Below are 20300 nucleotides of genomic sequence, written 5' to 3' on the forward strand. Positions count from 1 at the left end.
TTTTCAGTCTGAGCCAGTCCAGAGGCCTGAGAACCGGGAGCGCCAGTGGTGCAGGTCCTAATTAGAAGGCAGGAGAAGACCAATGTCTCAGTTCAAACTGTCAGGCAGAAGGCAGATCTCCCTTCCTCTGCCTTCTTGCTCTCTTCAGGCCCTCCATGAATTGGATGATGCCCACCCATGGGTGGAGGGCCATCTGTTTTACTCAGCCCACTGATTCAAATGCTAATCTCATCTGGAAACACCCTAACAGACACACCAGAAATAATATTTAACCAACAATCTGGGCACGCCATGACCCAGTCAAGTTGACAGAAAAAATTAACTATCTCAATATTCTTGGTTTTGTTACTTGTCTACTTTATTATTTTTATTTTGTTATTTGCTATTGATATTGTTCCTCTCCTCCTCTTTTTTAACAATGCTTTAAAAATATGAAAACCATTCTTAGCTCACAGGCTGTACAAAAGAATTTGCCGATCCCTGGTTTAGATTACCTCCCCCCCACCCCCCACCCCCGATCTCAATGAAGTTTTGCTGTTTCCTACAATATAGTGATGCCTGTGTAATTTCTTAAAGTAAATATCTTTGGAAGTGCTGAGTCAGAGCCACAGTGACCACCCACCACACTCATGTACACCACCCTGCGTGAAATCCGTACTACCGTATCTCCACCCACCAGATCTGGTGTCTTTTCAAACTAGTACCAACCTGGACCACACCAAATGCCTCTAACACTCAGACGTTGTGACTCGATTGTGAACACTCAATTAGACTCTGGCTCTCTCTTGCTGCCCTCTCCTGGCTGGCTCGTTGTTGAGAATTCGCTGTGAGTCCTGGTGGAATTCCTGTGGTTCATGGTACCTCCAGGTCTGGTTGCTGGTCTCTAGACTTGTCAAAGCCTGTACCAGTGGAAAGTACCAGCAGGACTCTTAACACTGGCTGGGATGGCCAAGTTTATTATTTCTTTTTTTTTTTTTTAAAGGTTTTTATTTATTTGACAGAGAGATAGAGAGCACAAGTAGGCAGAGTGGCAGTCAGAGGGAGAGAGAGAAGCAGACTTCCTGCTGAGCGGGGAGCCCGACATGGGGCTCGATCCCAGGACCCTGGGATCATGACCTGAGCTGAAGGCAGCTGCCCAACCAACTGAGCCACCCAGGCGCCCCCAAGTTTATTATTTTTTGTACATAATAAGGTCCTGAGACTTTGAGCGCAGGTATTATGTAAAAAGAAGAGTTAGCATGTAGTGAATGTTTACTATATGCCAAGCATGGTTAAACGAGCATTATTTCACTTCATCCTTGTAACAACCACATGGGCGCCAACCCTCTTGATTGTTCAGCATTCCCCTTGTACAGGTGATGAAATTGAGACCCAAAGAGATTGCATAACTTGGCCAAGGGCCACAGCTAGTAGGTAGTGGAGCTGGATCTTGGAGTTCAGTCCATACTGATCTGACTCTAAAACCCACGCTCTTCACCTGCTACCCAAGGTTCTCGATCTTTGGCAGCGTCTAAATCAGTGGGAATCCTATGGAGCCAGAAATTTGCAATTTTATCAAGCACTCCAGGATTCTGAGGCAGGTGTCCTGAAGAGCTATGCTTTGAGAACGCTGCCTCCCATAAATAGACACGGAACTGCAGAAACCTAGAACTATTTAACACCAGAAGCCTCATCCTGCAGTGGAATGAAACGCTGGGCCCACCCGCCTTCTTTGAATTCAAGAGGAGATAAGAAGAAGTGATAAAATGTAAAGCATCTTATCTCTTCCTGTCCCTCCGGCTTCCCTGCCCCACCCCCCGCCTAAGCCACAGAGGAGGGCAGCTCGGTCACATTTACCGAAAGAGGTAGAACATTCCCCTTTGGCTGACAAAGAGCCCTGAGCGAGTGTATACTGGTTATAGGAGAATGCTCAAAATCGGAGAGGGAGCCTGACTGCTCCGAGGAACAGTGTCACATCTTAAGGGAAAAATACAGACTGAACCACCCAGCAAATCCCCTTTCCTTTCTTTAATAAGTTAGACCCGGGGGACTCAGGCTGTCGGATCTGGAACTGTTCACGGCTTGCTGGGCAGAGACAAAAGGAAAAACAATTTGTTATAATCCAAACACAATGAACTTGCCGTGAAACAAAGCGGCTTGGGCCACAACCATTCCTTGGCGCACTCTAGCTTTCCAGCCGCAAATCTATGTTTGGCAAGGAAGGGGATGGAAACTTCTCCCCACCTGGTGGCCAATGTTTCCTTGAACTTCTCTATGTCCCCTTGGCTCCTGGGGGGTTGGCCTACATCTGAGGGACAGGGGTGTGGGGCACACGCCTGTGAGGGCCAGCCACGGGTTTGTGCCCAGCAAAGAAGAAACATAGCAGGGACAGAACAAAAAGGATGCCAGGCATTGCACTGGGTGCTCGAGACGATGGGATCTTCCCACAGCCCACAGAGGTGCTGGCATTAGATCTTCATTTGACAGATGAGACAACTGAGGCACAAATACACAGAGTAACTTGCCCAAGACCACCCAGATAATAAGTAGAGCTGGGAATGGAACCCAGAGTCCTGGCCCCTTCCACACAGCCATGTGCCACAGTAAGGGACCCTGCCCTCCGTGTTTGTTCTTCGGGATAGATCTTGCACTTCCAGTCCAAACAGGTTCTTCTCACAGGCCTTGGCAAAAGACCACTTGCCCTCGGGCCCAAGAATAATGTAAATACAATGGGCCATTTTTTAAAAATGAGAATACATATGTCAAGCACTTTGCCCAGCGCCTGGTACTTCTTAAACTACTCAGCAGACCTCCGGGCATCGTCGGGCCCCTCACCAGGGTGTTCCTGGCTATAGGAGGTTCCCTTGGCCACTGGGTAACAAACATATCTCACGGGACTACAATGGATGGTCGAAAGAGGAAGAAAAAACAGCTTTGGACTCAAGAAAGTTAGAATCCTACTGGGGAATTAAAATAATTTCATATTTAGAAAAAGGAATAGAAGCTTATTAATAGCCTCCCTATCAATAGGGTCCTCATTTCTAGTCCCAATCTTACCAACTAATAAATGGGTAGCCATGGAGAAAACTTCACTGGGGCCTCGCTGTCCTCGGTGGGAAAATGGAGACACTACCAATTTTATTGTGAGGCTCACATGCGCGGTCGAGTCCTAAATAAACAGCACACGGGAGCTGAGGGGAAGGGAGGTAATAGGATTCCTTGGGCTTTCTTCAAGAGCTAGCTTGGGAACTGAGGTCTGAAGGTGATGGGGGCTTTGGAACTCTCAAGAGGAAATCATGCCCCTGGTGCCTTTTTCCTCACGTTACAGAAAACCCAACTCCAGTTGGTTTAAACACGAATGGGATTTATTGACTCACAGATGCAAGAGAGTCAGAGGTGAAGCCAGTCTGAGATGCAGTGTGATCCAGGGGTTCTAAAGCCATCATGGCGCCAGCGCCAGGTCTGGGTGGGGCTTTGGTGGTTACCCTTCGTGTGTCTGCTTTGCCCGGAGGCTGGTCTTGCTTGTGATAGTCGAATGGCTGGAGCAGTGCAGACCTCACATCTACAGCCCCTGCAGACCTTCTGTTCCCCGTTCATAGGACAATCCCAGGGAACATTCTGATTGGACCCACGGAGGCCCCATGAACCACTCCCTGCAAGAAGAGGATGGAGTTATGTGATAGGCTAAGCTCGGGCCACAGGTTCCATCCCCAGCACCTTGGAGGAGAGTCCAGTTTCTTGGAAGCACATGAGTCCTCAAGTGGAAAGCGGGCCCTCTTGCGGGGTGGGACTTGGCAGGGAGATAGCCACGTGCTTACATCAGGGTAATTACTTTTATAAAATAAAAAGGGACAAGTAGGGGCACCTGGGTGGCTCAGTTGGTGAAGCGCCTGACTCTTGATTTCAGCTCAGGTCATGATCTCATGGTTGTGAGATTGAGCCCCATGCAGGGAGTCTGCTTAAAGATTCTCTCTCTCCCTCTGCCCCTCCACACTCTCTCTCTCTCTCCCTCTCAAGTGAATAAATAACCTTAAAAAAAAAAAAAAAAAGGAAAGAGTAAGCCATGTGTGAGAGCGAGCCCACAGTCTTGTATGGCAGAGTGTTCTTGAGAGGGGGTAGTGAGAGGACAGCGGAGGCCCTGGAGTCAGCCATGCCAACACCAGGCCTGGCCTTGTGTGAGCTTGGGAGTTTCATCATTTCCCAGCATCTACCAGCACCTCAGCAAATTCAGGAAACACGCCGGTTTCCTTCCATTATAAAGGCTAACCCTTAATTCATTAAATAGAGTATTTACTCCTCCTTAAAACATTCAGTGGGGGAATAGAGAAGAGGGGAGCCCACTAGGTACTGACCCCAGGCTGGAGGCTGTTCCTGCATCTTCTCTTCTAATGCACCAACCTCCCTCTGAGACAGGAAGCATGACCCCATTTCACAGATGGGGAAGGAAAGGGAAGGGAAGTTGAGTCACTCAGCCAACAGATAAGCAGAGGGGAGATTTGAGTCCCCAGGGCTGCTTGACTCCAAAAGCCCACAAGCAGAGAAGTGGGTTGGGATTTTCTCCAGTTCATGAGAATTTCATTGTCCTGTGTGTCACAGCAAACACCAGGCTGGTGACCCTTCTTCATGGTGACTCCTGCTGTGGAGCGTGAGCTTGTCCTCAACCACGTTTGTGCCCAAGGACGCTGAGGAATGTGGGAGTCTGGAGGCGGGGGGCGACTCATGCCCGGGGGCCCTGTTCATACATGCCCCACCAGGACCAAGTCAGGAGGTCAGGCCCCGGAGAAACAGGGCAGGCTGAGCACCCTGTCCTGGCCATTGTCACTGTCCACCTCCTCACAGCTTCCTCTCGAGCAGCTGGGCGTTCTCTGCTCAGTGCTTTACGTATAGTGTCTCCTCATGGTCACAAAGCTCTTTTGAGGCTGGCTACTGCCCCCATTTTACAGCTGGGCAAACCAAGGAACGACCACGAAGGCTGAGGTCACAGGAAGTGCTTGTCCCTGAGGGGTGTGTCTTCTCATCCCCATGTCATACATGAGCACATTAACCCACCACTCAGAGGTGGCCCATGGATGTCACAGGGCTGGCAAGTGCCCGAGTCAGGATTCAAACTCATGCTCTGCCTGACTCCAGAGCCTGACTCCAGAGCCTGTGCTGGAAAGGGTGGCCCGTAACTTAGGGAAAACCTTCAGGGAAGCTATTTGGCCTTGAGGATCTCCCCCAGGAGAGGGTGTCCCACCTGCTCCCAGAGAAGCTCGTGATCCACTTTGTTGGAATAAATGCGGGTCCTTTCTTGGGTCGTCTGTGTGCACTGATGTCACCATCCCTCTCCCGTCCTCCTCACTTTCCCCGCCTTCCCCAAACACCTCCCAGGAGGCCCCCCCAAACCCCAGGAGGAGCCACTTTGGAGGGGCTCCCCGTGCCTGGGAATTTTACACCCGCGGCAAGCGGAGTGCAGACTCCCCGGAGCCTCGGGCCACATCACCCCCAAGATGAGGCGGATGCTGAGAGTAGGCTTTCCATTTTAAAGCCACCTCCAACAAAAACACGGAAACTGGGAAGGCTGAAGGTCCGCATGAGCACGCATAAGGTGTGACAAGCTGCGGGAGAAGGTGACTGTGGAGAAGTGGATTGCCCCCCTTTCCTTCAGGTTCTGTTTTTAGCCTGTGTTTTTCAGAGCAAGTAGGTGCCATGGTGATAGGTGCCATAGAAATAGAGGGAGCACCCGCCTCGTGTCCCCATGGAGATGCACCGAGGGCTAGGGAGAGCCCGGGCTTCAGAGGCTGTGCACGGCAGGACCCCCCCAGGACCCCTCACACCTGCCAACTGCTCGGTCAGGGGAGAAGGTGCCACGGAAGGCTGGCCCTAACTTTCTCCCAGTGACCGTCCGAGGCCTCTGCTGGCATCCCTCCGATGGCACCCGTGGGGGCCTTCTCTCTGGGGTCTCCCACGGAACTCCCTGCGGGGGGCTTGGCCTTTGCCCAGCACAGCGAGCATCGAGGCAAACCTCTGAACTTAACACCCGGCGCGCCGTCCCCTGCACTGTCCCCATCCGGCCCACATGTGGAACCGGCCCGAAACATGGTGTCCCGCATGGTGACAAGGAGCTTGCGGGGCAGGCTCTGGGTCCCAAACGGCTGGTGGTCAGGAATCCTCATAAGAGGAAATCTCAGAGAATCTCAGCCAGAACTCAGAACGGGGAAGGGCATCATCATGTCTGAGAGTGTGGGTTTCCGTTTGTGAAAGCTCAGGCCGTTGGGTTGGAGGCCCGGGCCTCGGCTATTTCTGGACGCATCCTTAACGGGACTGAAAGACCCTTTGAAACAACTGCCCAGGCCTTCCCAGAGCATTCACACCACCGTCTCCCTACAGCTGTCGATAGATGTATATAAATGAATGGGTCCAAGCTTAGCTCATTTTTATTTGGGTTTAGACCAATTACGGTGTCTTCTGAAACGTGACCCATAGATGCATATGCCCTTTAACCCTGAATTATATTAGGTCTGGCGTAAGAGGATTGAGTCTAAAGGGCTTGTGTTATTATATCTGCCCCACAATATCTCCTTCTGGAATGGGGCTCTATTACTATATATATATGTTGCCATACAATTATGCTATCAGGTGGCATACTTCCTTCCGGGTAGGGCAAGTGTAATTCTGGCCTAATGTACAGTTCTGAGACCAATAATTCCAAGAACTGACCAACTAAGAGTTAATTTTACTCTCAAAGAAACACACACACATGCCCCTAACAAAGGAATTAAAAAAAAAAAAACTTTAATAATCAATAGTACCATCAACTCATAAATTATTGCCTAATAGTAGTTACAAATTATGAAAACCATACAACTGGAAGGCACTAAAGAAATTTCTGTCCTGGGGCACCTGGGTGGCTCAGTCAGTTAAGCATCTGCCTTTGGCTCAGGTCATAATCCCAGGGGCGTGGGATCGAGCCCCACATCGGGCTCCCTGCTCAGCGGAGAGTCGGTTTCTCCCTTTCTCTCTTTCTCTGCCTCTCCCTGTGCTCGTGCTCGCATGTTGGCTCTCTCTCTCTCAAATAAGTAAAATCTTAAAAAAAAAAATGTCTATCCTGGCATATCTAGCATTTGACACAAAGGACCATGGCCCGAAGAGTCAAAGTGCTTTTCTGTTTGATTCACCGAATCTTCTATGTCGTGCAGACTATTACCACCACGCAAGACATTTCCCAGCAGTGGAAGGGCATGGAGCCTCCAGGTCCTGCAACCAGAGAGTGGTGCTCACCGTGACCCTGAAGTAGGCTTGTAGGTCAAGCCATTGGTTGAGCTGTGCAGTGGAAGGGTAGCTGGACATTAAAGCAGCTGTTGGGTTTATCCCTAGGACTCACCCATGGAACTTGAGGACAGCATTTACTGTTGGTAACGTCATATGCTTAACCTCCATCTGGATGCCTGTGTCACGTTTCAGCGCTCTGACAGAGCATTCCAGTACCTCTGTATTAAATACGCAAACACACGTGCTCTAGTTTTATAGGCCAAGCAAACTATGAAACAGGAGGGTTTGCCTTGTTTGCCCATGGCAATGTCATACCTTGGAGATTTGCCACTAGGTTGGATTGCTTTATTTAGCTAAGTAACCAAAAGCAGATCTGCTTTGAAGAATGAACTCTCAAATATTCTATAACTCTCGAAGAATGGACATTCATAGCCACGTTTGGCAGAGAGTTTTTCCTAAATTTCCACAGAGTCTTAAAGTTAATGTTTGGCCGTGTGAAGCATATACACGAAATTTTTCCTTTTCCAAGATAAGCTCCTTTTCATGGAGCTGGAACAGGAACCCCGAGCTGGAGAATATTTGATATCGAATTCAAGACACACACCGACGCCAGTGTCACTTCTCATGACGACAATCTGAAACTAAATATTTGGTGTGAATGCACCTTAACAATCACAGTTTCCTTTGTTTAATTTAAATTTTATGTTGTGGTAAAACTGATCGAACATAAAATTTGCTACTGTAACCAGTTTTAAATGTACAGTTCGGTGGCACTGAATACATCCCTACAGGTATACAACCATCACCACCCTCCCTCTCCAGAACTTTACATCATCCCAAACTTATAATCTGTTCCCACTAGACACTAACTCCCGGTTGCCCCCATCCCAGCCCTGGGCAACCACCCTTCTCCTTTCTGTCTCTATGAATTTGACTATTCCAGGTATATTTGTCCCTTGTGATGGGCTTATTTTGCTTATCATGATGCCTTTTTTCCCTGAAGATTTATTTATTTATTTGAGAGAGAGAGAGAGAGAGTATGAGCAGGAGGGGCAGAGGGAGAGGGAGAGAGAATCCCAAGCAGACTCTGCACTGAGCGAGGATCCTGACACAGGGCTCGATCCCACAACCCTGAGATCACAGCCTGAGCCGAAACCAAGTCGGACGCTCAATCAACTACACTACCCAGTTGCTCCACTTACCATAATGTCTTTTAGCATCATCCATGTCACAGCATCTGTTAGAATGCCCCTCCTTTTAAAGGCTAAGTAATATTCCATTGTAGGTATATGCCACATTTTGTTAATTTACAATTTTATTTTTCCCTATCTGTTCCTCATCATTTTTAAATTTTTTTTTTAAATGCAAACCACTTTCTTTTTTTTAAAAGATTTTTATTTATTTATTTATTTGACAGAGAGAGACGCAGCGAGAGAGGGAACACAAGCAGGGGGAGAGGGAGAGGGAGAAGCAGACTCCCCGCTGAGCAGGGAGCCTGATGCGGGGCTCGATCCCAGGACCCTGGGATCATGACCTGAGCTGAAGGCAGACGCTTAACGACTGAGCCACCCAGGCGCCCCTCTCATCATTTTTAAATTTTGAAACAATCACAAAGTGACAGAAAAATTGCAAGGATGGTACAAAAAAAAACACAACAAAACCACCCTTTTTTTCCTTGAACTTCTTGGGAATAAGTTGTCCTGATACTCCATCATCTTCCAATACTTTCCTGTGTTTTTCCTACAAACAAAGACACTTCGCCACCTAACCACAGCACAGCCCTCAAAACTAGGAAACAAGGTTCGCCAGTTATTGCAGTTGTGTCTTTTTTTTTTTTTTTAAGGTTTTATTTATTTATCTGAGAGAGAGAGTGGGAGACAGAGAGCATGAGAGGGGGAGGGTCAGAGGGAGAAGCAGACTCCCTGCGGAGCAGGGAGCCCGATGTGGGACTCGATCCCGGGACTCCAGGATCACGACCTGAGCCAAAGGCAGTCGCTTAACCAACTGAGCCACCCAGGCGCCCCTGCAGTCGTGTCTTTTATCACAAGAGGATCCAGTTCAGAATCCCTCTTGGATTTAGGTGTGCCTGTTTAGCCTCCTTCAGTCTAGAAGTACAGCTCCTCAGGGTCTCCTTGACTTTCATGACCTTGACACTTTGAAAGATCACAGACATTGTAGAATGTCCCTCAGTTAAGATCAGATTCAAGTTGTGCATTGTGGCGGGAACATCATAGCAGATACTGCCTTCTCCTTGTACCCTACCAAGGGATCCACCATTTTGGTTTGCTCCTATACTTTGATCACATGATTAAGGTAGTGTCTCCCAGGTTTCTTCACTATAAAACTAGTCTTTTCCTCTTCGTAATGGATAGGTATTTTACGGGGAGGTACTTTGAAACTGTGTAAACATCTCCTTCCTCATCAACTTTAATTATTTTTTTTATCTCCACATGAGTGTATGGATTCCTATATGAGTTAGTGGGTTATAACCATTTCCATCATTATTTAACTTAAAGCTCACATTGTCCCCAGTTTGACTGCTGAAGAGTTCTTTCATCCTGTGTCCTTTCTGTATGGCCCCATCATTCTTTGAGTGCGCCCTCACTGTGTCATCTAGCACAACAAGATGTTCTAGGCTCGCCTTCTGACTTCCTGGCCGCAGTTGTAGAATCAACCAGTTTTCCAAGGACTCTTGATTCACTTTAATGGAAGATGGTATTTAGAATCCAAGACTTGGGCACCAGATGTACACATGCCTATTGAAATGTTGCTGCTCCCAGGCAGAGCTAAGGAGTATATGTTTCCCTGTGCGTGTGTGTGTGTGTGTGCACACGCACATGTGGGTACACTCCTTACCCTCTGATACTACATGCCAGGCTGCCATTCTCTGACCCTAGGCAGCATCCCTCCTTGCCCTGATCAGGTGGTGACACCACAGGCCAGACCACCCTCCCTGGGCATGTCCTCCTCATCACTTGAATCTCCAATCCCCTGCTTTGGGCCACCGTGGCTCCTGCCCTCCCTCCCCCACCACGGACTTCTACTTCACTCAGCTCTACCTAATGACTTTAGGACTGAATTATTTAGGAAGGGGAAGTAAAAGGGACCACTATTGGCTTTGGTTGAAGATACGTGTTTCGTTAACAATCTTTTTGCTTATTGGGAGCACGTGTATCTAACCTATTAGGTAAACAATACTAAACATGACCGCCGGCATTTTCCCTAATCTTTTGTCTCTGTTACTGTAATGAAAAAAATTTTATGAAATATTTATACAGTTAGGATGGGCTTCTTCCTTACGGCAACATCTATTTTGCAAATGTGCCGTTGTATTTAGGCTGTCACCAGCCACTCTCTTGGCAAACGTTGAGCAACTCCCACCCCCAAAATCAATGAGTGACACAGGGTCTATACACCTACTTATTCTGTTCTTCCATTATCAAGTTGTAGGATTCTGCACAAGGGATCCAGGGGACCTCGACAGAAACCAGAAATGGAGTTTTGTATTACTGTGAATTTGCTTATGCTTGTGAATAAGTGAGGTCTTCCTGGCCGGACTGTGAACATCAAGGAAATGGACTGAGTCTCCTGCTATTTTTTTTGTACGCTTCAAGGTCATGTGCTAAGCACAATCCTGCTTCTGGTGCAGGTGCTCCCCGTGCTTGTTAACCGACAGAACCATGATGGCTTCATTACGGCAGTAAGGCGCCGATGGGATGCTTGTTGGGCTTTAGCCTCCTGGACCTCCATGATTACAAATTCCTCCTTGCAGTACTTGCTTCCCTGGGCTTCTGAGCCATGTGGTTTCTCTCCTGCTTCCCTGGCTCTCTCATCACGGTTGTCTTTGTGCATATCCCTTGCTCTGCCTGTCTCCCCCAATGGTGGACATTCATTGGGTGTTTCCCAGGTGCCAGACACTGTTGTAGGTATTGGAGATACAAGGAATAAAGCAGATCAGAAGTCCTTCCCTGGCAGAACTGAAGGGAAACAGAAAGAATTCCCGCGCGCGCGTGCACGCGTGTGTGTGTGTGTGTGTGATTTCTTATCCCGGTTTCAGAGGAGTAACCACTGCAGCTCCCTGGAAGCGTGTTGAGCACTGGCTGGTCCAGCCCAGCAAATGAAGGGTTAAGGCACCCGCTCTCCTTCAAGGTTCTTGTCTAGGAGGGAGACTTTCTGTACGCTCATCCTTCAGCAGGTCTCCCCTCTCCTCTGCCAGCCTCCTACTTTGCCTGCCCCGCAGTCCAGTCCCCCACCTGCCCCCAGAGCCTTCTTCATAAAAGGCAAGTCTTACCGAGTCCTTCTACCGCGGAACACCGTGACTCCCCCTCGCTCTTGGATCGCTCGGGACCTGGCTTCTGCTTGCCCTCCCAGCCCCTGCTCCCCCACTCAAATATTCCAGCAACACCGGAAGCCAGTTCCCTTCACATGCCTCCCTGCTTTTGCTCATGCTGTCCCCTGGCCTGGAGAGCCCCTCCCGCCCGTCCGCTAGTCTGACCCCTACTCCTCCTGGTAGACCCAGCCTCTTTTCCTCCTCCACTCCCCATCCACGTGGCCCGGGAGCACTCAGCACACGGTGTTACAGCTACTGAAGCCAGAGACAGCGGTAATTATGTGCTTCATGTCTGTCTCCGGGGATGGTAAACCCCCCCGTGAGCGTGGGCTGTGGCTGTCTCACTCCCTGCAGTCCGTGCTGCACGCCGGCTGCCCAGTGGCAAACAGGCAGAGCTTCCGGGGTGCTAAGTGTGGACCCAGCCAAGAACTGTTCTAAGACCCTCACATGTGTCAGCTCCTTGGATCCTTCCCACCACTCAGTGGGGGTACGTATTGCTATTAGCCCCTGTTTACAGAGGAGAAAGTAGGCACGGGGAGGTCAATGATCCCCTGCCGAATGTAGAGGCAGGTTTGGAATCCTGAGAGCCCCCCCACCCCTCATCTGGGCTCTCTCCTGCCATGTGCCTGTTGAATGATGGATGGGGGATGGATTGTGTCTGGACTCTCAGCACCTAGCAGGCACCCAGGAAGTGAGAGCCGTCATTGTTAGCACCATGGTGTCCACACTTGACGGCGTGCAGAACTTTTAAATGGGGATGGGTTCTGCTTTACTCACCTCTGTGTGCTCAGTGCACCCCATGCGGTAGGGACTAAATAAATATTTCCCAAATGAATGAAAAACTTGTGATGAAAGTATAAGGAGTGACTTATTTATTATTATTATTATTATTATTATTATTATTATTGTTAGAGAGGGAGAGGGGGGTGGGGGAGAGGGGCAGAAGGAGAGAGAGAGAGAGAATCTTAAGCAAGCTTCATGCCCAGCATGGAGCCAGACAGAGGGCTCAATCTCACGGTCCTTGAGATCATAACCTGAGCTGAAATCAAGAGTCAGATGTGTGGGTGCGTGGGTGTCTCAGTCGGTTAAGAATCTGTCTTCGGCTCAGGTCATGATCTCAGGGTCCTGCGATCAAGCCCCGCACTGGACTCCCTGCTCAGTGGGGAGTCTGCTTCTCCCTCTGTCCTTCCCCCAACTCGTTCTCTCTCTCTCTTTCTCTCAAATAAATACATAAATACACAAATAAATACATTTTTTTAAAAAAGAGAGACGCTTAACCAACTGAGCCCCCCAGCCCCCCAGGAATGACTTATTTTATCATAATGTTTTATTTCTTTTAAAAGGACCTAATCCTGGGGTGCCCAGGCAGGTCAGTTGGTAGAGCCTGCGACCCTGGGTCTCAAGGTTGTGAGCTCAAGCCCCACGTTGGGTATAGAGATTACTTAAAAAGGATCTGATTCTAACTTCCTTATATATGTTTACATTAAATCCCATTTTTAAATTATGTAATACTTCCCCATTGTCCCACTCAAAGGTACAGAAAGGATAAACACAGAAAATCCCTCTTCCCTCAGGGCCACCCCATGGCACAACCCCAGAGGGTGCCATTTGCATAAAATACAGTGTGGTAGCCACACTCCTGCTGAGGGCCCCATCCACCTACTTTCCCTCTCTGCAGGCACAGCTCTTCTCCAACCTTCCAGAGACAGTCTACATGGATTTGAATGCATCATGGGTGTGTTATTTAACAGAGAATACCTTTACCTTACATTATTCATTTTACTCATTTTCCATTGTTCATTTTATGTCTTTGGGAAATTGTTTCATATGAGGTGTTTAGAGTAGCCTCATTCTTTTTAATGTTTACATAGTATCTCATTGTATGGTATGGATGTGCCATAGTTTAGATACTCTTCTATTTAACCAGTCCTCCTTGTAGTTGATCAACCTCTATTAGGTTGTTTCTGAATTGTTCCTATTACAAATAGGGCTGCTATGTGCTCCCATCATTCGGCCCCACTATTTGAGCACATCTGGAGCATGCCTTCCTACAACTGGATTACTTGGGTAAAGCAGAGAAATGACTTTCTAATGGTGGAATTTCAGTTATCTGTGACAGGCATAGCTGAGATATTTTTACACTGAGCTTTGGGCTGTGTCAGATGCCTCTAAGGAATTGGTGGGCTGTGGGCCCCTTTCTGGTATATTCGAGGCTAGGGAATGATATTTGTGGGCTTGAAGTTTGTTACTCTCTAAAGAGAAAAGAGAATTCGCAGTGGAAAGGTAGCTTCTTAGGATCCATCCAGTGCTTATTGATTAGATCCCTTACTTAGAGTAAGACCTCACTGGGCATTGAGGCACCTGGACCCCTCAGAGCCACTCAGCAGTGAGTTCACTGGAGGCCCTGGTGGAAAGCCTGAGAAACTTCAGTTTGTTTGGTCTACATGGTTTGAACCCATGCTCTACCTTTGGGTTCAGTTCCCAAAGAAACATATGGACTCAAGAGACTCTGGCTCTGGAATCACCTTGGGCAGGAAAAGGGGAAGGTCCCTGCTATTCCTACTGAGGATGTGATTCTTTTTTTTTTTTTTTTTAGATTGACTTATTTATTATTTTAGAGAGAGAGAGAGCATGAGCAGGAGGGGCAGAGGGAGAGGGAGAGAGAATCTGAAGCAGACTGCGCTGAGCGTGGAGCCTGACATGGGGCTTGATCTCACGATCCTGAGATCACGACCTGAGCCAAAACAAAGAGTCAGACACTTAACTGACTGTGCCATCCAAGTGCCCCAGGATGTGATTCCTATTAACACCAGAAGATGGATAGTGGGATGGATGGATGGATGGATGGATACATATATACATAGACATAGAAAGGTAGATATCAGTCAAATAAGCATGAACTTAGACTTTGTTCTTGGGGTTGAGCTCTACCATTTACTAGTTATGGGATTTTAGGGAGCTTCTTTGATCTCCCCAAGACCCATTCCTTGTCCATGATGGGGTTAACAATGTCTTCTTTGTGGAGCAGTGGTGAGGAACCAATGGTCGTAAACCAGTGAGGGAAAAGGGCCTGGCACGGTGCCTAGCACACAGTGGGTCTCATATACGGTGGGGTGGTAACTGCTATCATTGGTTACGTGATTGGGCATTCTCCGCGTGGTGTACTGAAGGCACTTCTTTGGCAGGAGCCAGTGAGCCTGCCCTTCATGCGCTGTTTGACCCCTGCTTCCAGGGGATGACTGTAAGGTAGGGGTTCTCAGCCTTCTTTCCCTCCTGACGTGCACAGTGGGTGATTTTCACGTGCCTGGCACACTCCCAGTGTGCATTTCACAGGGCAGAATTTCAAACTACACTCGTTTATCTCCAGGCCGGGAAAGCAACATTATTACAGGAATGACCTAGATCCACTTAAATTTATATTAAAGCAATAAATAAATAAAAGAAAAGAAAGGCAATCACCCTCACGTTTTTGTGCTTGGGCTACAATTTATTGGCAAAACAGCACCCCACTCCCACCTGCTGTCTTACTGAGTAATAATAATGAGGGGCAAGGGTTAACAGGCACCCTTGGGGTCTCTCATTTGGGTAGGTTTGGGGTAAAATCCATTCTCCCCTACAGATATGAAGTGAAGGCCATTATCAGAGGTGTCTGGCCACCAACCCCACACGGTTGTGGAATGGCTCTCTCTTTGACCTTTGTTGAGTGTCTGGCTGAGGTGCTAAGCCTTCTTCTGTGGCCCTGGGGAACCACAGACATCAGGACTTCAGCTGGTGCCTTGGCTGCTTGGCCGAGAAGTCAGGCCCGCCACGTCCAGGAGGGCCCTCTCAGGCCAGCAGGCAAGCTCAGGCTTGACCTGCCAAAGCAGCTGCTTTAATCCTCAGTATCTTCAACTGGGGAATGGAATCCTACCTCCCCTGATCCTCCAGGCACACAACCCCCTCAGCCCTGTGGGACCAACTGTTCTCTCCTCCGTGTCCCCGAAGCACTTTGTTCTGTGGCTATTAAAGCACTCATCGTTGGTTTAAAATACATCTCTACCCCTTCCAGGGCAATTATTTCTTACCTTTTGTTTGTTAGAGTTTTCAGACAATCTCAAATTCTCCATTAAAATGGCTATAGGGTTTGTCCGGTTTTCTATCGATAAACTTGGAGTTGAAAACATACATTGGTGGTTTGGAATCTCATTGGGTTCTTCTCTAGATAGAAAGGGTTGTGGAGGGGCGCCTGGGTGGCTCAGTCTGTTAAGCATCTGCCTTTAGCTCAGGTCATGATGCTGGAGTCCTGGGATCGGGATTGAGCCACGCATCGGGCTCCCTGCTCAGCGGGGAGTCTGCTTCTCCCTCTCCCTCTGCCCCTACCCCTGGCTTGTGTTTTCTCTCTCTCTCTCTCACTCACTCTCTCTCTCTCTCAAATAAATAAATCTTTAAGAAAAACAGAAAGGTTGTGGAAAACCTTGCTTATCCAGAACCTTCACTGTGGACACTGTCCTAGATTCCTGCTTTCATCCATTCTGCAGTCAGCTAGTCATTCAACAAACACGGAACTCCCACTTTTGTGTCAGGCACGGTGCTAGGCGTGTGGTATATTGGGATGAAGAAGACCTGGGCTGTGCCTTGGAGGCTGACACAATGTGACTGTCTGGCCCTGGATTTTTTTTTGTAATTGAAGTATAGGTGACCTAAAATGTTATATTAGTTTCAGGGGTACAAATACTGATTCAATAACTATGCATTACTCAGTGTTCACCATGATAATGATAGTCAGCACCTGTTGACCACACAAAAGGATTGCGATATTATTGACCATATTCGCTATGCTACACTTTTCTTCTCTGTCATTTTTTTCCTTTCTTCATCTACCTCGCCCTAGATTCTGCTGACGCATCAAAACCTCTTTCTAGAGCGTGTTAACCTTCAAAATAAAACTGCCAGCTATTTTACCAGCAAAAATGGGTTTATTTGGAGATAGCAGAGAATTGCAATTCAGGACAAGCAAGCTGGGACCAAAGCACAGGCAAGTCCAGAGGCAAGTCTGGGGAACAAAAGAGAGGGAGCTCCTTTCCAGAGAAAAGGGGGAGGTTGGTAGGGCTGTTAGAGAAACAAAAAAGTCCATTGGAGTAAACTGGGGGTTCGACGTGTAGTGGTTCCTCGCTGGCTGAGCGGTGACTGTCATTGACTGGGGTGTTGTGGGAGAGGAAACCTTTCTTCCTCCTGTTAGGGCAGTAAGATAGTAGCTGAAGTAGTATGGGACTTGCAAGGTGTAGGTCTTCTGCTGGGTAGGCCCAGGGGCAGGGTGCGAGAGCGCCCCCTGCTGGCCTCCCAGCTCCATTTTAAACTATAACCTGAAATAAACTAAAGGTTTCCTTTTATTAATTTTCACAGGAAGTCAACACACAGGATTCCTTTCTGAGTGCAATTTCCTGGAGCTTTGACATCATCTCTATATTTAAAAATCTACAGGATTTTATTCATTCACCAAAAATCTCTGTAAGGCCCTGTACCTAGAGTCGTAGGGGGGTGCGGCAGGGATTATAAAGCAGAAAACATAACATCCATTTCTTCTGGGCACCCAAATCTAAATAACAGGAGTCACACGTAGACAGAAAGTCTGGCCTCTTGTTTCATTTGTGAGTACACGTGGCATGCTGTTGTCTGTTCTTTGGAGCATAAGTGTTGTTGGTGTGCTGTGTGCTTCCGCTGTGTAAGCCCTGGGAGAGGCCCAGGAGGTGGCCCTGCTCTCCAGGTACTTGGGGTGTCCCCGGGAAAGAGAAAGGGGGGGTTCAGAGTCAAAGAAAACATCAGGCCGAAGTCAGTGGCTCAAAGAACACCCTGGGGACGCCGAGGCCCAGCAGCAGCCAGGGTGGGCCTAGGGGTTGCTGCCTAGATGGGGAAGCTTCCAACCAGTTTTGAGGAATGGGACAGTCTTCAGGAAGGAGGGATGGAGGACGTTCCAGGCCAGGGGAGGGGCTTGAGCAAAGGTCTTGAAGTTTTGGGAATTTCTCATTAGAAACTGAGACATGAGGGGGTGCCTGGGTGGTTCATCTGGCTCTAGGTTTCGGCTCAGGTCATGATCTCAGGGTCGTGAGATGGAGCCCTGCATTGACTGTGCGCTTGCCCGGTGAGGCGGGGGGGGGGGAGTGGGAAGGGTCCTGCTTGAGAGTCTCTCCCTCTCCCTCTGCGCCTCCTCTCTCTCTCTCTCAAAATGAATAAATAAAATCTTTTTAAAAAAGAAAAAGAAAGAAAGCAACTGAGACATGAAGGGACTGGGAATGTGGGCAGGGGTGGGGGGAGAATTTACTCCAAACAATGCCCACTCGGGGCAGGACCAGGAAGGGCCAGAGGGGGTGGTAGGTACTTGACGTCAAATCTGCCACCTTCGGGAAAGCTGTGCTTCTCATTCTGTCCCCATTCTTTCCTTCACCCAGACTCTGGCCCCTTCAAGGACGGCATGATAACCCTCACACTCCACCTGAAGTCCTACTTTCCCCCTGCCATTAGGACCCTGATTCTACAAAAGAAACCAAACATCAGGAATGTGTCTGGCATGGCTGGGGGTAAGTGGTGCCAGATGCTTAAAAAAAAGAAAGAAAAAATCCCTAGAAATACCAGCTGTGCTGGGCCCAGGAATTCCTGAGATTTCTAGCTTCGGCTTGGGAAACAGGAAGTAAGGGCAGGAGGATATTACTTCTGGTCGCTACTTAATTTCGCAGAAGGAGGTCTGGCCCTTGGGCCAGAAGACTCAGGTGTGAAAACCTTATCAGACAGCTCAGCACCAACAGTTCTGCTCAGTCACCCCATCTCCACAGGGAGAACCGCCAATGGCCTCAGATGATGCCGTGGGTTTTCCCTCTGGGGAAAGGTGCCCCCAGATTACACTGCATTTTAAGCTGGCTTTGATTTAGACCAAGTATCCCTGTTTTGGTCTCCTCTGCACCATCTCCCCAGTCTCTTCCCGGAGTGACGAGTGACACGCAAGGCTCTGAAAGGTCCTGTGAGGGAAAATAGACATCCAGGTTGTCACTGACCTGAGTCCCAGCAAAATTTCATGACAAGGAAGACTTTTCTGGTAGCGGGAATCACCAGATGGAGAGCCAGCAGAGTGGTTTAAAGTGCTACATCAGGACAGTTCTCATTGTTGGTCGACACGTCTGGCTCTGTTGCTATTTCTGGGCCAGTAGAATTATCTATTGTTGCATAACAAAGCACCCCCAAGCTTAGCAGCTTAAACCATATTCTGCAATGAGGCTGTGCTTAGTGGGGTGGTTCTTCTGCTTCATGTGGTGTCCTGTCTGCTGGGGCTGGACCATCTATGATGGCTCCTTCCTCCTGTGTCTGGAGTGTCCACTGGGAGGATCTGGAGCAGCCCGGGGCTGGCCTAATGCTTCTTTCTTGCCATGAAGCCTCCCCAGCAGTGGTAGCCAAACTTCTTTACAAGGTAGCTCAGGATTCCAGGAGGACAAGCTGTAATTAGTTAGCACATATCAAACCCCTGCTTGTGTCATACTTCTTAATGTCCCATTGTCAAAGCAAGGCATGCAGCCAAGGACAGAGTCAACAGGGAAGGGGCCACTCAGGGCTGTGAACACGGGGGAATGTGCTTTATTGAAAGCCACCAAGGTAATGGTCTCCCACAACCCTTTGTACACACAACATACAAGCAAACACCAGCTGAACCCTACTGCTCGCTAGAACTTGGGGAGCCAAGAGAGCTGAGTGCATCGGAGAGCCTGGGTGCGAGTCCCTGCTTGGCCCCTTACTGGCCATAGCTGTGGGTGAGCTGTGTGACCTCTCTAAGCTCACCTGGAAACTGGACGTAACAATACAATCCTCCCTAAGGAGCTGTTGGGAGGAGTAATTGAGCTCGTGTGGGTAAGATGGTCAATCCAAGTTGGCTGCTGTCATGGAAAGCACCACAAGGAAAGACGCTCATTCTTCAGGACGGCTGGACACCCCAGTTTGGGACTATGTCTTCCATAGTCCTTCCCCAGGGGTTTACATCAGATTAGGAATGTTAAAGGGGCTTTTCTCTCTCTCTCTCTCTCTCTCATCATTAAATATATTAAAAAAAAAAAAAAGGAAAACATTGTGTTGAGGTAAAAGGCCTCAGAAGACTCACTTCATTTCTCTTCACAAAGAAAAAAGCCATCATGACCTTAGATAGAGCTTGAGAGACCCAGGGGATGCAGCAATCACTTCAGACCCTCCCCTCACGTGTCCACCACCCCTTCCAAAAAGCCACCAGCCACAGAGCCCTCTCTTGGTGTCCTGTTGCTAATGGGGACAACCGGGGGACTCTCTCCGATTAGCAGTGGAGATGAACAAACCCAAAACACGGTGCCCTCTGAAGTGCATTTAATTAAAAGGGAAACAAAAAAGCTTTGTGCACATAATAACCTGTCTGATTTGTGATGTTAAAAATCCACTTTGCTCTCCCAACAGGCTTTGGAGGTGAGGAAGGAGCGGCTAAGGAAAGCTAGGCTTCTAGGCTGGCTGAATTCCCTTCCACCTCACTCCAGATTATTTCTGGAGACACGCTGGGCTTGCTTGAGATGTGCAGTCAGCTTCCTTGGGCTTTCAGGGGCTGGACGTGTCCAGTCTGCCCTCGTTTTGAAAATCTGTAGCATTAGCAGGCACTGAGGGTTTGAGGTCAGTTCCAGGCCATTAGAGCAGAAGCTGGTTCTAGAACTTTCCCTGCGGATGGTCACAGCTGCTTCATTCTACCATCCCCAAGGAGGAAGGT

The 20300-nt window shown here is 48.6% G+C and overlaps 1 protein-coding gene across 1 annotated transcript in view; it reads left to right on the top strand.

Annotated features, from left to right (window-relative positions):
- The window catches only part of DGLUCY (D-glutamate cyclase), a 75752-nt gene that overhangs the window by 14664 nt on the left and 40788 nt on the right, over positions 1-20300 (top strand). Inside the window, 1 exon segment of the mRNA XM_036097524.2 lies at positions 17986-18114. Within this exon segment, the coding sequence (XP_035953417.2) occupies positions 17986-18114 (129 nt within the window).

Source organism: Halichoerus grypus, chromosome 8 (assembly GCF_964656455.1).
Source record: "Halichoerus grypus chromosome 8, mHalGry1.hap1.1, whole genome shotgun sequence".
In the NCBI taxonomy this organism is placed as follows: Eukaryota; Metazoa; Chordata; class Mammalia; order Carnivora; family Phocidae; genus Halichoerus; species Halichoerus grypus.